This window comes from Hemicordylus capensis, chromosome 14 (genome assembly GCF_027244095.1).
Source record: "Hemicordylus capensis ecotype Gifberg chromosome 14, rHemCap1.1.pri, whole genome shotgun sequence".
NCBI lineage: Eukaryota > Metazoa > Chordata > Lepidosauria > Squamata > Cordylidae > Hemicordylus > Hemicordylus capensis.
In genome coordinates this window covers 8,599,140-8,618,842 of record NC_069670.1, presented here as the reverse complement: position 1 = coordinate 8,618,842, position 19,703 = coordinate 8,599,140, and the positions used below count along the sequence as shown (strand labels likewise).

General features: G+C 68.6%; 2 protein-coding genes across 4 annotated transcripts in view; one reads left to right on the top strand and one right to left on the bottom strand.

Moving 5' to 3' along the window:
• Positions 1–1,324: 1,324 nt before the first annotated feature.
• PC (pyruvate carboxylase) overlaps positions 1,325–19,703 on the bottom strand; it is a 68,315-nt gene continuing 49,936 nt past the window's right edge. For all 3 annotated transcript variants that reach the window (XM_053277601.1, XM_053277602.1, XM_053277603.1), the window contains 11 exons: positions 13,327–13,471; positions 12,957–13,046; positions 9,522–9,743; positions 9,073–9,229; positions 7,698–7,938; positions 7,041–7,290; positions 6,128–6,372; positions 5,641–5,820; positions 4,495–4,746; positions 3,736–3,876; positions 1,325–2,618 (listed from right to left, as the gene is read on the bottom strand). In XM_053277601.1, coding sequence (XP_053133576.1) covers positions 2,370–2,618; positions 3,736–3,876; positions 4,495–4,746; positions 5,641–5,820; positions 6,128–6,372; positions 7,041–7,290; positions 7,698–7,938; positions 9,073–9,229; positions 9,522–9,743; positions 12,957–13,046; positions 13,327–13,471 — 2,172 coding nt within the window. In that variant the 3' untranslated portion in view covers positions 1,325–2,369. The remainder of the gene's footprint in view (positions 2,619–3,735; positions 3,877–4,494; positions 4,747–5,640; positions 5,821–6,127; positions 6,373–7,040; positions 7,291–7,697; positions 7,939–9,072; positions 9,230–9,521; positions 9,744–12,956; positions 13,047–13,326; positions 13,472–19,703) is intronic.
• Positions 15,311–18,857, top strand: LOC128337057 (leucine-rich repeat and fibronectin type-III domain-containing protein 4-like). Its single transcript, XM_053277604.1, has 2 exons — positions 15,311–15,441; positions 17,428–18,857. Exon 2 carries the CDS (start codon positions 17,448–17,450, stop codon positions 18,855–18,857), a length of 1,410 nt encoding a protein of 469 aa, XP_053133579.1. The 5' UTR covers positions 15,311–15,441; positions 17,428–17,447.

Genomic DNA, 19,703 nt, shown 5'->3' with positions numbered 1-19,703 from the left:
GGGGGCTCATCCCCCTCCTCCTCCTCAGGGGGGGCTCTTCTTGCGCCTGAGGGGGGCTTGTGCTCCCCCCTCCCCCTCTGGCCTCCTGCTGCTGCCACCCTGGGGGAGGACCCTCCCCGCTTTGGCCAGGCTCTTCCTGGGGGGGGGTCTCCGCTGCGCTTCTAGTCTCTGCCAAGCGCCTCGAGAGCGTCTGCCGCGGCCTGAGGTGCCCGGGGAGCCCCCCCTCCTCCTCGGGGTCCCTGGAGGGGCGTCTGTGCCGCGTGGCCCCCCCAGCCCCCTCGCTCGCCGCCCTCCCCCCCCCTTGGGAAGCGCAGCAGCTGTGGAGGCTGGAGAGGCGGCTGAGGGGCGCCCCCCCCGCTCCCTCCCTCCCACCCCCCCGAGGGGCGCGCCAGGCAAATTGCCGTGGCGGGGGGGGGGCTCAGGGCCCCTCCTCCGTCCATGGGGGCGGCAGGCGCCCATGCCCAGGGCGGGGGAGCGCGAGCCTCGACAGGAAGGCCGCCCCCTTTAATTGGCTCCTGGGCTAAACGGGCGGTGCGCACCAGGAGGCGCAGCAGCAGCTGCCCAGCACAACAGTTGGCAGCCCCCCCCCCCCCCGCAGGGGCAGGCAAAGTGCAGGCGGGGCCGGGGAGGCGGCTCCTGCTGCTCCTGAACTACAACTCACATCTCGTGAGGGATGCTGGGTGTTGTAGTCCCCAAACAGCTGGAGCACCCCTGGGCACAGAGGCGCCTTTTTAACGGGGTGGTTCTCTTCTATTTAGCGGGGGGGGTGACTGGCCCCCTCCAGCCCCAGCAGAGCGCCACCCCTCCAGTGACTGTTGCTGGGGGGGGGGTCACTCTTCTGTTTCTTTTCAGAGTGTGAGCCCTTTGGGGACAGGGAGCCCCCTTGGTTTGTCTTCCGGTTTTGTGGGGAAGTGGTATAGAAACAGTGGCTGGGGTGGTCTGTTTGCCCCCCCCGCCCCCCCACTTCCCAGGGGAGGTCCTCAGAACCAGAGGTGTCTACCTGGGCAGTCCCGAGCCTGGACCTAAAGGCCTTTGCAGGCAGAAGCCAACCGCCCCCCCCCCCCGCAAGTGAAGCATCATTCTTGGACATGTGGGTTCCTGAGGGCACGAGCCACACCACCCAGGCCAGACGGAAGAGGAGCTGGGGGGGGGGCGCTGGACTCTGGCCCCTGCTCGAAAGACCGACTGGCCGGGCAGTGGGAGGGGGAGAAACGAGGGCTACTTGGGGGTGGAGGCCCCGACTCTGCAAGATGGGGCAAGCAGGCGGAGAGCCCCCGGGCGAGGAGGAGGACGGACAGACAGACAGACAGACACGAGAGAGAGGGGGGGGGCAGACGTCGGAGCGCAGCGCTCCTCCTTTATGAGACCCTCGGAGACATTGGACTGGGGCCTCCCCGCGCCCAGCGGCATTCCCAGGGGTCCCACATCAGACGCCCGGCCGCCTCGTCGGCTCATCCCGGTCCCGCAGGTGCAGGGGTCCCATCTGGCTCGGGCCGGTCCTTTGGAGAGTCTCGACACAACGACGCTTTGCAGGCCCTGCGCTGGCTTTGCTCCCTCACCCGCGGGCTGAAGGGGGGGGACACCATAGCCCCCCACCTACCCCCCCCCCGCTCTGGGTGAACAACCGTGTAAACTGCACCCCATCCAAGCCGCCCCCTGCCGCCCAGGCTGGCTGCCCCCACCACTGAGAGAGGCGGGGTGTGTGTGTGTGTTTCAAATTGTCAGCCCTGCCCCTGGAAGAGGGGGGTCCGAGCTGTGGATGGGATGGGGGCAACGGGGCGGGGGGGGGAGAAGACTCAGCAGACAGGCCCCACTTACATGCCCCGTCTGGCTTGGGAGAAAGGATTTGGCAACTGAGACCCAAGAGCCACAAGGCTGTAAGGTCAGGCAGGAAGTCTGGAAAGAGGGAGGGAGGAAGGGAAGACACCATCTCCCCCCACCACCAGCCCCGGCCCCCCCAGCAAGGCAGTGCTGGAGCTGAGAGCCCGTTGCATGAAGCAAGAGGGGGCAGCAATGGGGACCGGGGAGGAAGGGAGAGAGAGAGAGAGAGGAGGGGGCCGCCCCCCATTGGTCCATGGGGCAGCAGGGGCGGGGGGGGGCTCACGTGCCAGGCAGAATCCACCCCCTCCCCACCCAGGCCCCTTTCCTCGGCTCCCTCCGTCTCCCTTGTGCAGGCACAACGGCCCCTGAACCCCCCAGAAGCCGCCCGGGGCCGGGTCCCTCCCCGACTCCTGCTGCCCTCCAGAGCGGCCCCTCCCTGGGGCAAAGGGCCTTGTGCCCAGAGGTCTGGAGGGCCGGCAGGGCTGCAGACCAGGGCGGGGGGCAGGGGCAGCGGCAGGGGGGGCAGCTTATGCAGGGTGGGGGGGGCCCTATTCAATCTCCAGGATGAGGTCGTCTCCTTCCAAACTCATGTCCGGCTTGACGTAGATCTTCTTAATGGTGCCCGCCAGGGGGGAGTTGACCACCGTCTCCATCTTCATGGCACTCAGGACGCAGAGGGGCTGCCCCTTCTCAATGGGGGCCCCTTCCTGCACTTTGATGTCAATCACCTTCCCGGGCATGGGGGCCCCGATCTGGCCCTTGAGGTCCTTCAGGGCTTTGGGGTGGAAGTGCATTTCCTGGAGCGGAGAGGGATGAGGGTGAGGAGGAGGAGGAGGAGGAGGAGAGGCGGGGTCTTGGGGTGGGGTCTTGGGGTGGGGGGCAGCACCCGTTAGCACCCAAGGCTAGAGGCCGTCCTGTCCTCCTCCTCCTCGTGCGCATGGAGGAGGCACCCCGGGCCACCAGCCCACCCGCCAGCTGAAGTGGTACAGTCCTGCCTGCCTGGAGGACTAGACCACGTCATTCTTCGGAGCACAAAGGTCAGCGCAGAGACCGGCGGGACCAGAGGGATCCACGGAGCAGCTGGCAGCAGCCTCCTGAGGAACATCAAATGCCGGACTCTGCCAACCGGTGAGGGTGTTGCCCGCTGCTGTGGTCTTCCCACAGGGGGGCCTTCGGTCGGATCCAGCCCCTGATCTCCCCCCACCCCCGGAGACCCCTGCCTCCCCACCCCCGCGCCAAGGACGGCCACAAGGGCCGGGGTTCTGCAAGGGGGCAGAGGGCAGAGGCTCGGGATGAAAGCCCGAAACGGAAGCATGGGGCTCTGTGCCGGTCTGCATTGCAATCGGGGCGCCTTTCCCTGCCGCCGCTGCCGCACAGGGGCCGCCTCCTCGCTTGCTGGCTGCAGCCTTGTCCGTGGGGGGGTCTTGCTTTGCTGAGCTCATCTGGGCTACCTTCGTTCATAATGCCAGTCCGGAGAAGTCTGCTGAGCGGTATGATTATTGCTCTGAGAGGCTCACTCAGCTCTGCTCTGCGGCTCACAGGAGGAGTCTGGCTACTGCCTGGCTTGTATCGGTGGCTGGCTTTGGTGGTGGTTTACGATCGTTTCTTGACTTGATGCATGTATCCGTGTGGTTGAAATGATACGGCTCCTCTGGTGGTTCTTCCCAGGGCTGCTGCTGTGGGCCCGGGTGGCCCGGAAGCAGCTCTGGGCGTGGCGGTGGGCGTCTGGCCCGCCCGCCCCCCTCACCCGCCTGCCGTGATCTCGGGGCCAGCAGGAGCTCCCAAGAGGATCTCTCCTCCCAGGGCCTCCAACCAGGGGGCAGACACGGGAGGTGTGTGTCCCTTCACCGCCTCGGCCCCTGCTCCCGGGAGTGCTCTGCCCCCAGCCCCTGCCCCCCCCCACCCTTCCGCTACCTTCATGGCCTTGGTGTCCTTGACCAGGATGGAGCGCAGCTGCCCGTTGAGTTCGAAGAAGACTTCCCTCTGGCCGGCCCGGTTCAGGTCTCCCAGGGCCAAGGCCTTGATGTGGAGCGTCTTGCCCCTCTCCAGCTCCACCTGCGGGGGGGGGGGAGGCAGGCAGGCAGGCAGGCACTCAGGGGCAGGCTCTCCGCCGCCCCCCGCAGGATGAAGCCCCACTGCCGTTTGCAAAGCAGGGGCTCTGCCACTGGGCCACCCCCCACCCGCAGCCCTGGCAAGCCATGGGGGGCCGCCAGCATGACCCAGCAGCCCCCTCCCCACTTCCTCCTCCTCTGCTGCCTATTTATGGGCGGAATGAGAGCGTCAGCTTCACTGGGGGGTGGTCTTTCTCTTTCTTTGAGACTCCTCTGAGCACAGGACCTAGAGACAAGCACAAGGCCTGGCCTGGGGGCAGGGGCCGATGGGGCCCACAGCCTGGGAGGCCTCCAGGACTGGCCCGAGGGGAGTCGAGGGGAGGGGAGGAGGCCGGCTGGCTGGCGGGGTCTGCAGCAGCCCGCCTGGTGCCAGGAACCTGGCTAAGCAAGAGAGGCAGCCGGGGAGGAAAGGCAGCTGGCACAGCCAGCACAGGCTTCCTGGCTCCAGGGGGGCTGCCCTCCTCCCCAAAGGCTCCCCAGTCAACTGGCCCAGCTGGGGAGGGGGGGGGTCCCTCCCTCCCTCCCTCCCTGCTGCCCCCAGCCAAGTCCTCGGCTTGGTCACCTCAAAGACTTCTGCAATCTTGGGTCCCTCCAGGAAGAGGCGGGTGTTGAGGCATTCGACAGGCCCAAAGGTGGCTGTGAACTCCTTGAACTCGTCAAAGACCTTGGGGTACATGGCGGCAGAAAGCACGTCCTCCGGGGTGATCTCCTCCTCCTCGTGCTTCTGGCAGAGCTCCTTCTCCAGCTGCACAAAGTCCTGGGGGGGCAGGGAGGCCCCGGGGCGGCCCTCAATGCGGGGCAGGTCCTTCAGCACCTGGGGACGTGCGGAGGAGCAGGAGGAGAAGCCGTCATGGGCGGTGGAGGGAAGCCCTGGGGAGCTGGAAACCCGCCACTGACCCATGGGGACCCAGGGAGGAGGGCAGTGCCTCTCCTTCAGTGCGTGTGCTTGTGGGGTCACATCGGCGCCTCTCCGCTTGCTTGCTTGCTTGCTTGCTTGCTAGGAAGGAGCCGCCAGGCCCCCCATCTCTCCGGGAGCCTGACTTCCCCACCTCGTCGGGCTCCTCTTCGTCGTCTTGGTCATCTTGGTGGAAAGGCCAGGCAGCAATGGCAGCACCAAGCCCCCCAGCTCTGCCCCCCGGGAGACTCCAGGGCCCCGTGGCTGCGCCCGCTCTCTTGTGGCCACGGGACGCTTCCCTCCGGGGTGGCTGGTGGAGGCCCCCAGACTGAGCTGCCAAGGAACCACCTCCTCCCCCCGCCCGCCCCCTGCCCCCCCCCGGGGCGCCAGCTTTGCTCAGATGGTGCTCTAGGGTGGAGCACGCTCAGACCGACCGTCCGCCCCAGACGGGAAGGCAGCGGTGAGCCTCCTCCGCGCACAGAGACTTCCCTCGGAGCCTCAGGCTCCTTCTTGGGCATTGATCTCCGTCACGTGCCGAACCGGCAGACACCCTTGGAAGGAAAAGAGCCTTCCAAAACGGTCGGGAACCAACTGAGCAGCCCTGATTGAAAGCCAAGCGTGCCGAGGCCGGGGAAAGCGGTGGCTGGTGGCCGCTGAGGAGAGTGTGTGGCAAGGCGGGGGGGGGGTTGCGTCCTCCACCCCAGATCCCCCCCCTCCGAAGAAGTCTCCCTGAACTCCGCACACGCATGCAGAAGAGGCTGCTCCCCCCCCCGCCGGCTAAGGGCCTGCCACGGATGCGAAGCCCACCCCTACCTTGGACCGGAGGGGCTCCGGGAAGCCCCCGTAGGGGACGCCGATGTAGCCCTGCAGGAACTCCACCACCGAGAGCGGGAAGGAGAGCTCCTCCGCCTGGGCCTCCACGTCCGCCCGCGCCAGGTTGTTCTGAACCATGAACTGCGCCAGGTCACCCACGATCTTCGAGGAGGGGGTCACCTGCAGGAAGCCGGAGGGGGAGGAGGTGAGCTGCAGGGCCCCCGGCGGGTGACCCAGAGGGGGGGGGCTGCTGCTGCGCCCCTCCCAAAAGCTCCGGCCGAGTCCCTGGGGTGGTGCTTGGCGCCTCACCCCACACCACCACACCCCCCCCAGATCCACGCCAGGCAAGATCCTCCTCCCGGGAAAGGCAGCCGCCGCCGCCAGCAGAGGGAGCCTGCAGAAGAGCCCTTGAAGGGGGAGAGCTGGCCCCCCCTGAAGAGACCCTGCCGGGGGGGGGGCCAGAGCCAGGGCCAGGAGGCCTCCCTACCTTGATGAGGTCCCCCAGCAGCTTGTTGGCTTCCACGTAGGCCTTCTTCACCTCCTTGAACTTGTTCCCCAGCCCCATGCTGTGGGCCTGGAAGTGCAGGTTGGTGTACTGGCCCCCCGGGATCTCGTTCTCATACACGTCGGCGTTGCCAGATTTCATGGTGGCCGTGCAGTCGAAGGAGGCGTAGAGGCCCCGAGCCATCTCCCAGTACTCGCTGTAGTCAAACACTCTCTCCATCTGGATGCCTGGGGGGGGCAGGGGGGGAGAGAGAGCGCTCCCCAGTGAGCCCCCCGCCTGGAGGCCCTGGCCCCCCCCACGACTCACACCCCCTCTCCCACCGGCCTGGACCCCCCCTCTGGAAACCCCTCCCCACTCCCAGGGGTGGAAGCCAGACCCAGGAGGCCAGCCAAGAGAAGCCCCCAGGGGGTGGCCACAGGTCGGGGGGCAAGGAGGAGAGGGCTCAGCTGTACTCCCCACAAAGGCTCACGTTTGCAGTCTGGGGGTGCGTTGCCACTGGGGGCCCCCCAGGGGTTTGCGCCACATGCAGCCCCTCCTGGATGGAGCCCGCTGCTCGTGTTCTGGCCACCTCCAGGATAGACTGCTGCAACACGCTGCACATAGGGCAGCCCTTGAAGATGGCCCAGGAACTGGAGCCAGTAGGAAAGGATGGCTGCCAACTGGGATCAGCCCTAGGAGCACCCCCTGGCCAGGGACCCCGGCCCCTTCCTGGGCACGGCTCAAAGTGCTGTGTTTCCACATGAGAGCCCTGGACCCCTTGGGAGCCCAAGAGCTGGAGGTCAGCCTCCGCCCCCCGCCCCGGCCCCCCGGGCCTGCTGCACCTCCTGGGGCCAGGCAGTGGGGGCCCCCTTGGCTGCGGCGTCTCCTCGCCGGCCGGGCTGTGCCAGGCCCCCACCTGTGTCCTGCTCGGTCCCGCGGGTGCAGGCCACCATCGCGCCCATGCTGGGCTGGGAGGTCATCCCGGACATGGAGTCCACCGCGACGTCCACGATGTCGGCCCCTGCAGCAGCGCAGGCCAGCATGGAGGCCACGCCGGCCCCCGAGGTGTCGTGGGTGTGGATGTGGAGCGGGAGGTTGGGGAAGCGCCCCCGCAGCGCCCCCACCAGCAGGGAAGAGGCCTGCGGCTTCAGCACGCCGGCCATGTCCTGCAAGAGAGAGCAGGGGGAGGCTGTGGCGGCGGGTGGGGGCCACAGAGGGAGGCAGGGGGGCTGGGGAGGGGGAGGGGGAGGAGGGGGCACACCGAGGACGGCAGCATCCAAACTGGGGAGGCGCCAAGGGACAGGAGGGGGTGGAGTCTGGTTAGGTGGGAGTCACCCCTCCTGGCCGAAGGATCCCCCCCCCCGGGAGTGGGGGGCTGCCCTGACTGGCCTCTCTCTCTCTCTCTCTCCCCCCCGCCCCGCTTCTTGTTCTCTCTCTGATGGAGCCCTCATAAAGGAGCACACACGCCACGAAGGCCTGTGGGGCAGGGGCTTGGGGGGGGGAGGAGACCCCTCTGAAGCGGGCCCCGAAGAGGCCTCTTCTCCCCTCCTGGGGAGCCTCTGCCCCCTTTTACCTTGATGGCCAAGATGTGGGTCCCGGCTTTGACCAGCTCCTCGGCCAGGTGGACATAGTAGTCCAGCGTGTACTTGGTCCGGCTGGGGTCCGCCACGTCCCCCGTGTAGGAGATGGCCGCCTCCACCACGCCCCCGGCCTGCCCAGCCGCCTCCATCCCCAAGAGCATGTTGGGCAGGTAGTTGAGGGAGTCAAAGACCCGGAAGATGTCCATGCCGTTCTCCTTGGCCACTTGGCAGAACCTGAGGAGGTCGAGCGGAGGCTCAGCCTGGCCCCGAGGAGGACACCTCCAGCCCCCCACCCCTCGCCCACCCCCCACCCGGCAGGCCAAAGGATTCAGGCCAGAGAGCCACAGGAAAGTTCTGTGAAATCATGTGAAGGGGCTGCAAAAAGGGGGACGGTCTTCCATCCGGGGTGAGGGCGGGAGGGCACTGCTTTCCCCCTGGGGGGCTGGCTTCGCGGTGTCTTTCCACGGCCGCACAGCCTCTCTCACCCCCACAGGGGAGGGGGCTCCTTCGGGCCCAGGCTGCCTTCTGGCACCCCCCCCCGCCCCCCACGTTCAGCACAGCCCTCCTGCACTGCAGGCCCCTCTGGCTGGAGGCCGAAGCAGTCTGGACGGGCCGGGGAAGTGCAGGGACGTCGCTCATACGGCTCTCCCAGGTGCACGTATCAGGCAGGGCATCGATATGCTAAACGCATAAATAAACCATCAGGCCTCTTGGGGAACTGATGGGGAGATGTGGGGATTTGTACACTGGACCTTAAGCAGAAAAGACCCTCGCTCAGAAGGGGGGGGGCTGGCCGCTGGGGTGGACTCCCTGGCAAGCAGGCTGAAGCCAGTGAGGTTGCCAGAGTCTGGGGCCGGCCACGTGGGGCCACGGCAAGTGCCGAAGGGGTGCCCGGGTGGCGAGAGGGCCCTTCCGGGCCCACGTGGACCCTCGCCCCATCCAAGGCCCCATCCAGGAGACCGAGGGCATTCCTGCTGCGGCTGGGAGGCAGGGCCAAGGGGGGTGCCACGGGGGGAGAGGAGCAAGGGGCTCGGGCGGGTCTGCCTTCCGCCTGGGCTGCACTGAGCCGGCCGATGCTTTCCCAGGAGAGCCAGGACTCCGCTGCTGGAGACACTCAGCCTTTTTTTTTGGGGGGGGGGGAGTTAACTTCCTAGCACTGCCCGGTGGCAAAAACCAGGGTGGGTCTGTATGGGGCCGATGGGGGATGGCAACTCAGCAGTGGGGGGAAGGGGGAGAGCAGTGCCTGCGCAGGGACACCCCCCCCCCCGCAGAGGTGGGGCTTCAGTGCTGCCCTGTGGAGCCCTGGGGGGCAAGCAAGGTCCACGGCCAGCGCTGGCCGGGCCTGGAGCAGGAGTGGCCCCCACCCACTTGAAGACGGAGTTGTCGGGGTAGTTGGTGTAGCCCACGGCGTTGGCCCCCCTCAGCAGCATCTGGAAGGGGACGTTGGGGATGAGCTCCCGCAGCTCCTGCAGCCGCCGCCAGGGGCATTCGTAGAGGAAGCGCATCGCCACGTCAAAGGTGGCGCCTGCGGAGAGAGGAAGCAAGGAGAGGGCGGGGGGGTGGGGGTGAGTGGGGGGGTGGGGGGCAGCACGGCCAGCCCAGCCCTCGGGCCCAGACCCAGAGAAGGCCGCGGAGGACGGCCAGTCGCCACCCAGCCACGCCGGTACTGCACAGTCCACCGCCCACCTGACGAACGGCCACCCTGCGGGCAGCACGGCCAGCTCCTCCGCCACCTCGGCCTCCCACCCACCCAGCCTCTGTCAAGGGGTCCTGCCAGGATGAGCCCCCCCCCGAGCCGAGCCGAGCCCCCAGCCCACCTCCCCAGTTCTCGATGCTGAAGAGCTTGCTGAAGTGGTGGGCCACGAAGGGGGAGATCTTCTTCAGGTCGTGGGTGCGGACGCGGGTGGCCAGCAGGGACTGGTGCGCGTCCCGGAAGGTGGTGTCCATCAGGAGCAGGCCTCGGTGCTGGCGGATGGCCTTGGCAAAGCCGGTGGGCCCCTCGCGCAGAAGCACGTCCCGGAAACCTGCTGGCGGCTGACCTGCGGCAGGGATGACGGGGTGGGGAGAAAGCGGGTTGAGAGAGGTGTGTCCCCCCCCCGGCCTCTCTCTCTGGTGATACGTGGACTCCTGGCCACCCAGGGAAACCGAGGGACAGGAGAGTCCGGGCAGGCAAAAGCAAGGACTTCTCCGAATGCCCAGCTAAGCCGTGGGACTCACTGCCACAAGGGGTGGTAAAAGTCACTGGCCAAGACAAGCAGATCTGTGGAGGCCTGTTGGTGACCCTTTGCCACGACGGCTGCAGCCTCCAGAGGGCACACGGTGGAGGGAGGCCTGCTGCCGCCGTGTCCTGGGCGTGGCTGGCCACGGGGTGCTGGCCTAGGAGGGCTTTTGGCTCTGAGCCGCCTCTCCGTGGCCCACAATCGTGCCAGGAGGAGGCCGGCGTCACCGCCACGCCCGGCCCACCCAGGCCAGCCTCTCCCCAGATGGCAGCAAACTGCCCCTGCAGAGGCAGCCGCGGGGAAGGGGGCTCCCCGCAGAGAGAGAGAGAGAGAGAGAGAGAGAGAGAGAGTCTCCCCATCACCCAGCAGCAGAGCAGAGCAGAGCAGCAGGCGGCCTCCGGCCCTGCCGAGGGACGCACCTGCCGGGCCCTCTGCACCTGGGCAGGCAAGACCCCGGGCCTGGCAGCCTGGCGAGCCAAGCGTGTGTGTCTCTTTGTGTGCCTGTGTGCGTGCCATGGGCCAAGCGGCCTTCTGCTGCCGATGCTTCTCGGGGTGCTGGTTGCATCTGGGCAGGTCAAGGACGGGAATAAAGTGCTCATTCATTCAAAGGCCGTGCCAGTGCCCTAGAAGGACCAGCGATCCGTGAAGTGGCCCAGAAGTCCCCCTTGAAGCCCCCGAGCACTGCCCCGTGCCTCGGTCCGCCCCGCCTGATCCAAAGCGCGGCGGGCCGGCTCTTTGGGCTCCGGGCGCATCTTGACACACACACACACACACACACGGATTTAACCATTGGCTCGGGGGAAATTTAATAAGATTTAAGCATCCTTATTTCATTCTCTTAATGCTTGGCTTAGGTTGGGGATTAGCCCCTGACAAAGAAAATAAACGGCCGTAATAATGATACCAGGCTGGAATCCGATATAATTAAACGGAACCTCACGTATCAATCATAAAAAGCAGGCGGCTTGCAAATCAGGGAGCTATTATGCCCGCCTGCCCCCCCCCCCCCGCCACAACAGAGATTGCCACGCCAGCTCGTTAAGGCCATGAAATATTTAGCAGGCCTTAACAAGCAACGAGCAGAGCTTCTCTTCTGCCGGACCCCCTCGAGGAGAAAGCTGGGGCGGTGAGGGGGGGGGAGGCCCAGCAGCACTGGATGACCGGCTCCTGCTCCTGGAAAGGATCCAGCCCAGAGTGGGAGCCACGGACAGGACACCAAGCTTCCAGCTGCTGCTGCAGTTGCTGTGGGGTGGGCGCTCCTCATGGCCGGAGCCAGGGGGCCCAAGGCACCAAGCCTTGCCTTGGGTCACACGGCACAGCCCCCCCCACCAGCCCCCCCCGCATGCTTGCTGGCAGCAGGAGCGGCAAGCATCGGCCCCCTTCCCCCTACCGGCCCAGGGGAGCGCCCCCCCCCAAGCAGAGCACAGGCCGGGCACCTCAGTTTGCCAGCTGTTGCTGAATTGCAATGCCCATCATCCCCCGCTGATATCACCTGCCATACACTGCAGTGGGGGGTGATGGGAGTTGTAGTTCCCCAACTCCGGGTTGCCTGCCCCTGAAGTAGGAAGCCAGCCCACTGGTTGGGGGAGCCTTGCCAGCCTCTTGGCCCCGCTGCTTTCCTACTTGCAGGGACAATCTTTACTCAGCTGCGTGTGCAAATGGGCGCATCCCACCCCCACCCCCCCACCCCGCCCAGGCCCCAAAGTACCCGAGCCCATTTGGCCACCCGGCTCTGCCCTTACTCTGCGGCAGACCCGGCTGTGAAGAGCCTCAAGCCGCCTCAAGGGCCCCGCAAACAGGGAGCGTGGCGGCAATCTCCTGTCCCAGCTGTAGGGATCGTGGGGGTCTGGCCCTGAGAGCAGGGGGGGTCTGGAGCTCGGAAGCCCATCGCGAAATGCAATTATGCAAAACAAGGACTTAGTTACAAGCCGGGTTAATCTGCATAATTCATCAGGCCACAGGGCTTGGGGGGGAACGGCGTCACAGGCGCTACCCCACTGAGACTTCTTGTCACCGTCGTGCCAGCCCCCAATCCGAGCAGGCTTTGGGGGCCCCAGACCGAAGGCCGCAGCCGCTCTGCATGCAGAAAGCCCAGGCGCAGATCCCACCCCCAGCCACAAAGCCTCCGGGGCGGGAGGGGGGCTTCTTTGGCCTCTGGCGTCTGCCCCCCCCCGGGGAGCAAGCACCTCCAAGCGGGCCGCCCCTTGCCCTGGGGAGGAGGCCTTTGCACCAAAGCCGCCTCGGCCTGGGAGGGGGGCCAGGTTTGTGGGGCGACAGCCGGGCTGCGTTTCCAGGGGCCTGGCGCTGGGGGCTGCTGAGCAGTGGGCTTCCCCAGCCCAGCCCAGGGGCAAGTTCAACGGGGCAGATCCAAGTCTGCCTTCAGGCTCCCCTCTCGGTGGGAGGCTCCCAGCAGGGTTCCCTGCCACAGGGGCTCCCGGCAGCTGCAGCAGCAGCAGCGGGGCATGCTGGGCCTGGTAGTCAACGGCGCCTGGGATTCCCGAGGCCCCCAGGACAAGCCCCGGGCCGGCCGCACGGAGAAGGTGAGGCTGTGGGTGGCGGAAGGGACGCGGCCGGAAGAGGCAGCCGAGGCCGGGCAGCCCTTCCGCGCACGAAGCCCCAGCGGGGCAGGCAGAAGCCCAGGCGGCTCCCGAGGACCAGGAGGCGGCGTGACGGCAGCCCCGGGGTGGAGGTGGGCAGCCCCGTCCTGTGTGCGAGGGAGGGCGCCGGGGGGGGCTTCCAGGGGATCCCAGCGCAGACCTCCCCAGCCCCAGCCCAGCCCAGCCCTCGGCCCACGACAGCCCCCTGGCCCCCGCCTGCCCGAGACCCACCGCCTCCAGTCCACCCAGGGTCCTGCCTCCAGCGGCGGGGCTGGAGTGCCCCACATGAGGACCCTCCTCTGGGCCAGGCAGACCCACACTTGGAAGGGAGCGCCTGCGCCCCCCACCCCCCCACCCCCGCCAGGCCTCTGCCAGGTCCAGCACCGGAGCTGAGCGCGACCCGCCTCTCCTCCCTCCTGCCAGTCCCCAAACTCACCCAGAGGAACCGGCGGGATAACCGGGTCGATGGGGGAGGGCCGGGCGTTCACCGGGATGGGCGTCATGGGGCCGTTGACCATGACGTGGCCTGGGGGGAGAAGAGGGTCAGGCCGGCCCCCACAGGCCCCTCCCTCCCTCCCTCCCTCCCTCTCAGCCTTCTCCGAAGGTGTCCAGGCTCCGGATGCATGAAGCCGAGCGGGGGGGGGGTGTCTCTGAGCTCCCACGGACAGACCCCCCCCCGGGAAGGGCTCAATCTGGGTCGCCAGTCGGGGCTTTTCTCCCACACACCCCAGTGAGGGCCCCACATGCAAGGACGGGGGGTCTGCCAGCCACGTCTCCCCCCCCCGGCCCCCCATCTCCCCACGCACCCAGGTAGTGCAGCAGCTTCTGGGCTCGGTTCTGGGCGGGCCGGAGGTTGAAAAGGTCGGGGTTCTCGTCGATGAACTGGGTGTCCACGGTGCCCCGGAGGAACTGGTCGTTGCCCAGCACGTTCTGCAGGAAGGGGATGTTGGTCTGCAAGGCAGAGAGAGGGAGCGGGGCTGAGGCCCCTCTGCGTGGGGCTGCCGGGGCGCCGGGCCCGTGGCCACCCCCAGGGCGCGGGGGAGCCCCTGGCAGACAGGGCCGCCTCCCTGGGCCAAGTCATCTGGGCGAGGAGAGGAAGCCCAAAGCAGGCCGAGACACACCGGCTGAGAGCGGCAGCCCCGGAGTCCTTGGCGGGGGGGGGGGGGGGCATCCCCAGGAACGCGTCTGGTCCCCAAGGCCTGTTTCTGCTTCCAAGCTGGGCGGGGAGACCTCTCTGCTGAACCGGGAGGGGATCCACGCCCCACACTGCTGTATGGGGCAGAGGGGGAACCTCTCTTAATCCCGACTCCCCCCACCCACACTCCCCGGTGGCAATCCTGCCTCCTCGCAACCATCTCCCAGGACGACGGGGGGGGGACCCTGCGGGGGGGGCTTGGCCCCTTTTCACGTTTTCTGGGGGTGAACCCCCCCGAATCTGGTACAGAAGCAGCAGGAGATGTGGGGCAGGCCGAGAAGAGCGCCTGGCAAGCCCAGCCCAGGTGGGAGACCCCCCCCCGGCAGCAACTGCCCCCCCCCGCCAGCCACCTCCTATCAGGCGCCGGCTGGCAGGACCAGCAGCAGCCCCTGGACAGCTCCCTCTGCCCCCAGTCAGCGCTGGGCGGGGAGGAGCCCGGGAGGAGCCGGGCCAGCCCAGCCCAGCCGCGGGAAGGCGGGCGAGCCAGGGCCGGGCTTCTCCCCCCCGCGCCCGCCCGGAGGAGGGTGCGTGTGCGCGTGGAGGGGGCGATTGGGTGGGGAGGCCCTTTTGCGCCGCGGCTGCCGGGGAGCCCGGATCGGAAGGGGCTGCCAGCCAGGCCCCCCCCGCCCCCTCCCCGGAGCGGCAGGCAGGCGGAGGGAGACCAGCGCAGCTCGGGGGGCTCCGGCAGTGGCGGCGGCGGCGAGGAGGAGGCGGAGGAGGCGGAGGCGGCGGCCGAGGCATCGGAGGAGGGGAGGGGATCGAGGAGGAAAAGGAGCAGCGGGCAGCAGCGGGGGGCCCTCCCCGAAGGGCTACGCCTGCAGCCCCGCCGGAGTGCCGGGCGTTCACCCGGGCAGCAGGCTCGCCGGCAAGGCGGAGGACCTCTCCGGGGCCCAGGAGGGCGAGGGCCGGGCCGGGCCAGAAGGAGCCAAGGCGCCCCGGACAGGGCGGGAGCAGAGCCCGGCCTGAAGACCCAGCCGAGCCGAGGCCCAGCATCGCGCGACGGAAGGCGGCTCGGCACGCAGCGCGGCGCTGGGCCCAACCGAGGCTCCGTCTGCAGGGAGACCGCGGCGGGGGCGGCCAGGAGAGACCCCCCCCGCCCACGCCGTGCAGAGGGAGGGCCCGGAGCCCCCCAGAAGGGGCCGCCGCCCGAGGAGAGAGGAGGGGCGCAGAGGAGCCAGATCCCCCCACCCCACCCCGCACTGGGGCACGGCGCCTCGGAGCCCCCCCCCCGAGGGGTGACGCCGCCGGGGGTCCGGGCGCCGGGGAGCGGAGCAGCAGCAGCCGCCGCCCCCAGGGAGCCCGAGGAGGGCCAGCGGGCGGCCCGGCCCGGCTGCACGCTCGCCTGGGCCTGGCCGCGCGGGGGGGGCTCCTCCCTCCCTCCCCCGCCCGCCCGCCCAGCGGAGGCCCCTCCGTCACCGCCCGCAGCAGCCGCAGCAGCCGCAGCCTGAACCCCGCCACGCAAGCCCCCGGCTCGGCTCGGCTCGGCTCGGCGGCCAGGCGCTCCTCCATGGCACCCGGGCGGGCAGCAGCAGCAGCAGCAGCAGCAGCAGCAAGGCACCGAGGCGGCGGCGGCGGCGGCGGGCCAGGCGGGGGCCGCGAGGGGGCCAGGCGGGGGCCGAGACCGAGCCTGAGCGGAGGCGGCAGGCGGGGGCGCGGAGGCGGAGGGGAGATGCCCGGCCAGCGCCGGGGCCGCCGCTCTCGGGGCCCCTGAGAGACCTCGCGCAAGGTAAGGGGGGGGGCACGGAGGAATGGGCTGCCGGGGGGGGGGCTGCGTGGATGGGGGGGTTATCAGCGGAGAAGGCAGAGCATGCGCGGGGGGAGGAGGACGGAGCCCCCTCCCCGCTGTGTGTGGAGGGGCTGAAACCCGGCCAGGGCTCCCCCTCTCCCCACACGGCCCCCCTCGGAGGAGCGGGGAAAGTTGCCTGGCCGCGAGGGAAGCTGGGGCCCGGGGGGGGGGGTCCCCTGCTGCTCCCCCCTCCCCTGACCTTTCTCCTGCTACTCAAGGCGGCGGCGGCGGGTCCCTTGGGCTTCTGGAAGCAGATGCTTGTTGTGGGGAGGGGAGAAGCCCGCCTGCTGCCAGCCCCCCCCTTCAGCCAGGGCTCCTCCATGACCCCCCTTCCTCCTCCTCCCCCCCCCGCCCCAGAGCGGGCATCCTCCATAACTCCCCCGCACCCCACCGCCAGCAACCTTTTGCCTGCAGCAGCAGGAGGCGGAGGCAGTGGCGGGGAGGGCTGCCAGAGGGCCTCTCTGTGCCCCCCAGCACCGGGCGCTCCACCCTGGATCAGAGGAGGGAGTGCCTTCAAGGGGGCAAGCTGTGGGGCGGGGGGGGGGCGAGAGGAGAAAGGCAGATTTGCTGCAGGAACTGAGCCAGTCTCTGTGGCAGTGGCACGCAGGGGGGAGGGGGGATTTCTGTCCTCAGAGTCACACGGGGGGGGTCTACCCCAGAGATGGTCTGCTCACCTGTGAGAAACCCCCCCCCCCGGGAAAGCACTGAGACCCGCCACCCCCTTGCCCTCCCTCCAAGCCCTGAGCCACATCCTCTCCAGAGCCCCCTTGATTCCCCAGGCCAAGCCCCTCTTCTGGGCAGGGGTCTCCAGAGAGATGGCAAACCCCCCCCCCAGCAGCTGGATTAGACCCGGGCAGGCTCCGGCAGGGGCTGGCCAAGCAGCTCCCTATTGCGCGGGGGGGGGAGCCCAGCAGCGGGTATGTGTGTGTGTCAGACGGCCCCCCAGCAGCTGGTCTGGGGAGGTCCTCCCTCCCCCCCGCTCCCCCTAAGAGTGCCCCCCAAGCCCCTTTTAAGGCCAGTGGCCACCCCCAAATCCCGAGGCAGAGTTTCTGGGTCTCCAGTGAAGCAAGAGGGGCACATTCTCTGGAAGCACCAACCCCCCCCCCCCCGGCACAAAGCAGAAGCGCGTTGGATGACTGAGCGCCCCCACCCCCACCGCACAACGGTGCTAGAGTAAACACAGGCAGTTGCTAGCACATCCGGCACTAGACACGCGCACTCGCGGGAAATCCACCTTCAGGCACATCCCCTCTCCCCCTCCCCAAGGATCCCAAGAAGGCCTTCAGCATGGCTGAGGCCAGGGCTGCGGCGGCAAAGAGGCTCTCGCGCTCTCACTCTCCCCCACAAGGCACAGAGTCCAGGCCTCTGCCCTCAAGGTGCCTGCAGTCCCTGTGCAGACGGGAGGGAGGGGAGGGGGTCTGGCTTCCGTTAGGATCCTGCCTTTCCCCCTTGTACTCTGGGGCAAATCGGAAGTGTGGATCGGAGGAAGGGTTGAGATGGGGGGAGGAAGGGAGCAGCTCTGAACAGGTACAAGGAAAGGGGTGGGGAATGCCAGGCCCCAGACTGTGCATTGACTGGGGCTGCTGCTGCTGCAGTTGGGGGCGGACGGAGCTGCCTGCGCGGCCTCCTCTGCCCCTTCCAAGGTGCATCTAGAGATGGGCTGTGTGTGCGCTCCGCGCTCTCTTTCTCTCACACACACACAGAGCCCGGCTTCACCTGCTCCAGCAACATGCAGAGCACGACCCCCTGATCCACACAGGGTGCTCCAGGAGACCCCCCCCATCCCCTTTTCCTCACCCAGGGTTTGTTGCATGTCTAGACCTCAGCGGGTGGGAAGCTGGGGGGGGGGATGGAAGCCGGGGGGGGGGTGGGCCCCCACGGCAGGTCTGGCGCTCCCCCTCACCCCTCGATTCTCTCCCCCGCCAGGGTCTGCCCAGTCGCCAGCCATGGGAGGGCGGCTGCCGCCGCCGCTGCTGCTGGCCCAGCTGCTGACGGTGGTAGTGGGGAGCGTGCGAGCCCAGGTGGAGGCCTGCCCCTCCCACTGCGTGTGCCAGAACCTCTCCGAGTCGCTCAGCACCCTCTGCGCCAACAAGGGGCTGCTCTTCATCCCGCTCAACATCGACCGCCGGACGGTGGAGCTGCGCCTGGCCGACAACTTCATCCGGGTGGTGGAGCCGCCGGAGCTGCTGAACATGTCGGGGCTGGTGGACCTGACCCTCTCGCGCAACACCATCGACACCATCCGGCCCTTTGCCTTCGGGGACCTGGAGAGCCTGCGCTCCCTCCACCTGGACGGCAACCGGCTGACGGCCCTCGGGGAGGAGGCCCTGCGGGGCCTGCTCAGCCTGCAGCACCTCATCCTCAGCAGCAACCAGCTGGCGGAGGTCTCGGCCGCGGCCTTCGCCGACTTTGCCCCGACGCTGGAGGACCTGGACCTCTCCTACAACAACCTGCGCAGCGTGCCCTGGGCCGGCCTGCGGGGCATGCTCTGCCTGCACACCCTCCAGCTGGACCACAACCTCATCGACTTTGTCCTGGAGGGGGCCTTTGCCGAGCTCTACCAGCTCTCCCGGCTGGACATGACCTCCAACCGCCTGCACACCCTGCCCCCGGACCCGCTCTTCGCCCGCGCCCAGCGGGGGGTGGTCAGCCCCACCCCCTACGCCCCCACCGTGGTGCTGAGCTTCGGCGGGAACCCCCTGCACTGCAACTGCCAGCTGCTCTGGCTGCGGCGCCTGGCGCGGGAGGACGACCTGGAGACCTGCGCCTCCCCGCCCCCGGTGGCCGGCCGCTACTTCTGGGCGGTGCCCGAGGAGGAGTTCACCTGCGAGCCGCCCCTCATCACGCGCCACACCCACAAGCTGTGGGTCCTGGAGGGCCAGCGCGCCACGCTGCGCTGCCGGGCCATCGGGGACCCCGAGCCCCTCATCCACTGGGTCTCCCCCGAGGACAAGATCCTCGCCAACTCCTCCCGCACCGTGTCCTTCCGCAACGGCACCCTCGACCTCTTGGTGACCACCCTGCGGGACGGCGGGGCCTACACCTGCATCGCCATCAACGCGGCCGGGGAGTCCACGGCCCTGGTGGACCTCCGGATCATCCCCCTGCCCCACCGGGGCAACGGCAGCGGCACCGTGCGGCAGCAGGCCCCGGGCTCCTCCGACATCGCCACCTCGGCCAAGGCCTCGGCCAACGCCACCGACGGGGGCGCCGCCGCCACGAGGAGGGTGGAGGTGACCGACGTGACGGCCACGGCGGCCCTGGTGCGCTGGGCCGCCGACAAGCTGGCTGAGGCGGCCTGGCTCTACCAGATCCAGTACAACTGCACGGCGGACGAGACCCTCGTCTACAGGTAAGGACGGAGGAGACCGAGGGGCCGGCTGCGCTGACAGCCACTGGACACAGAAGCAGGACCCTGCGGAGAGGGAGGGGGAGCAGGGCAGGGGCCTCCCCAGGGAGGGGCTCGTTCCTCTTGGAGAAGCCGCTGCCGCCAGTCTGTGTAGACAATACTGAGCGCGATGGACCAAGAGTCTGACTCGGTATACAGCAGCTGCCTAGGTTCCTCTCCCCCCCCCCCCCCAAGACCCAGGCAGGGGGCAGGAAGCTGGCCTCTTGCCTCTTGTATGCCCCCCCTCCACTTGCTGGGGTTGTCTGCCCCCTTAGTGCCCCAAAGAGTGAGCCAGAGGGGGGCGGGGTGGGGCGAGGGGGCCAGCAGGGAGCAGGAGGGGGCCCAGTGTGCCCCAAAGCTGGGGAAAGCACCAAAATGGCAGCGTTGTCCAAAACAAGTGCCAAGAGGCCCACAGGCGCACCCCAGACCTCTGCGGGACGCAGGGCCCCTCTTCCTCCCCCCCCCCCGCCCCAGCCCCACGGGGCAGCACTTGCCCCCCTCCTGAGCCGGCCCCTCCGCTTCTCCCCCCGCAGGATCCTCCCCGCCAGCAGCCGCCACTTCCTGCTCCAGCACCTGGTGCCCAGCATGGACTACGACCTGTGCGTCCTGGCCGTCTTGGACGACGCGGCCACCTCGCTGGCGGCCACCCGCCTGCTGGGCTGTGCCCAGTTTGCCACCCAGGAGGCCTACCCAGACTGCCACTCGCTGCAGGCCCACTTTCTGGGCGGGACCCTGACGGTGATCGTGGGGGGCATCATCGTGGCCACCCTGCTGGTCTTCACGGTGGCCATGATGATCAAGTACAAGGTGTGCA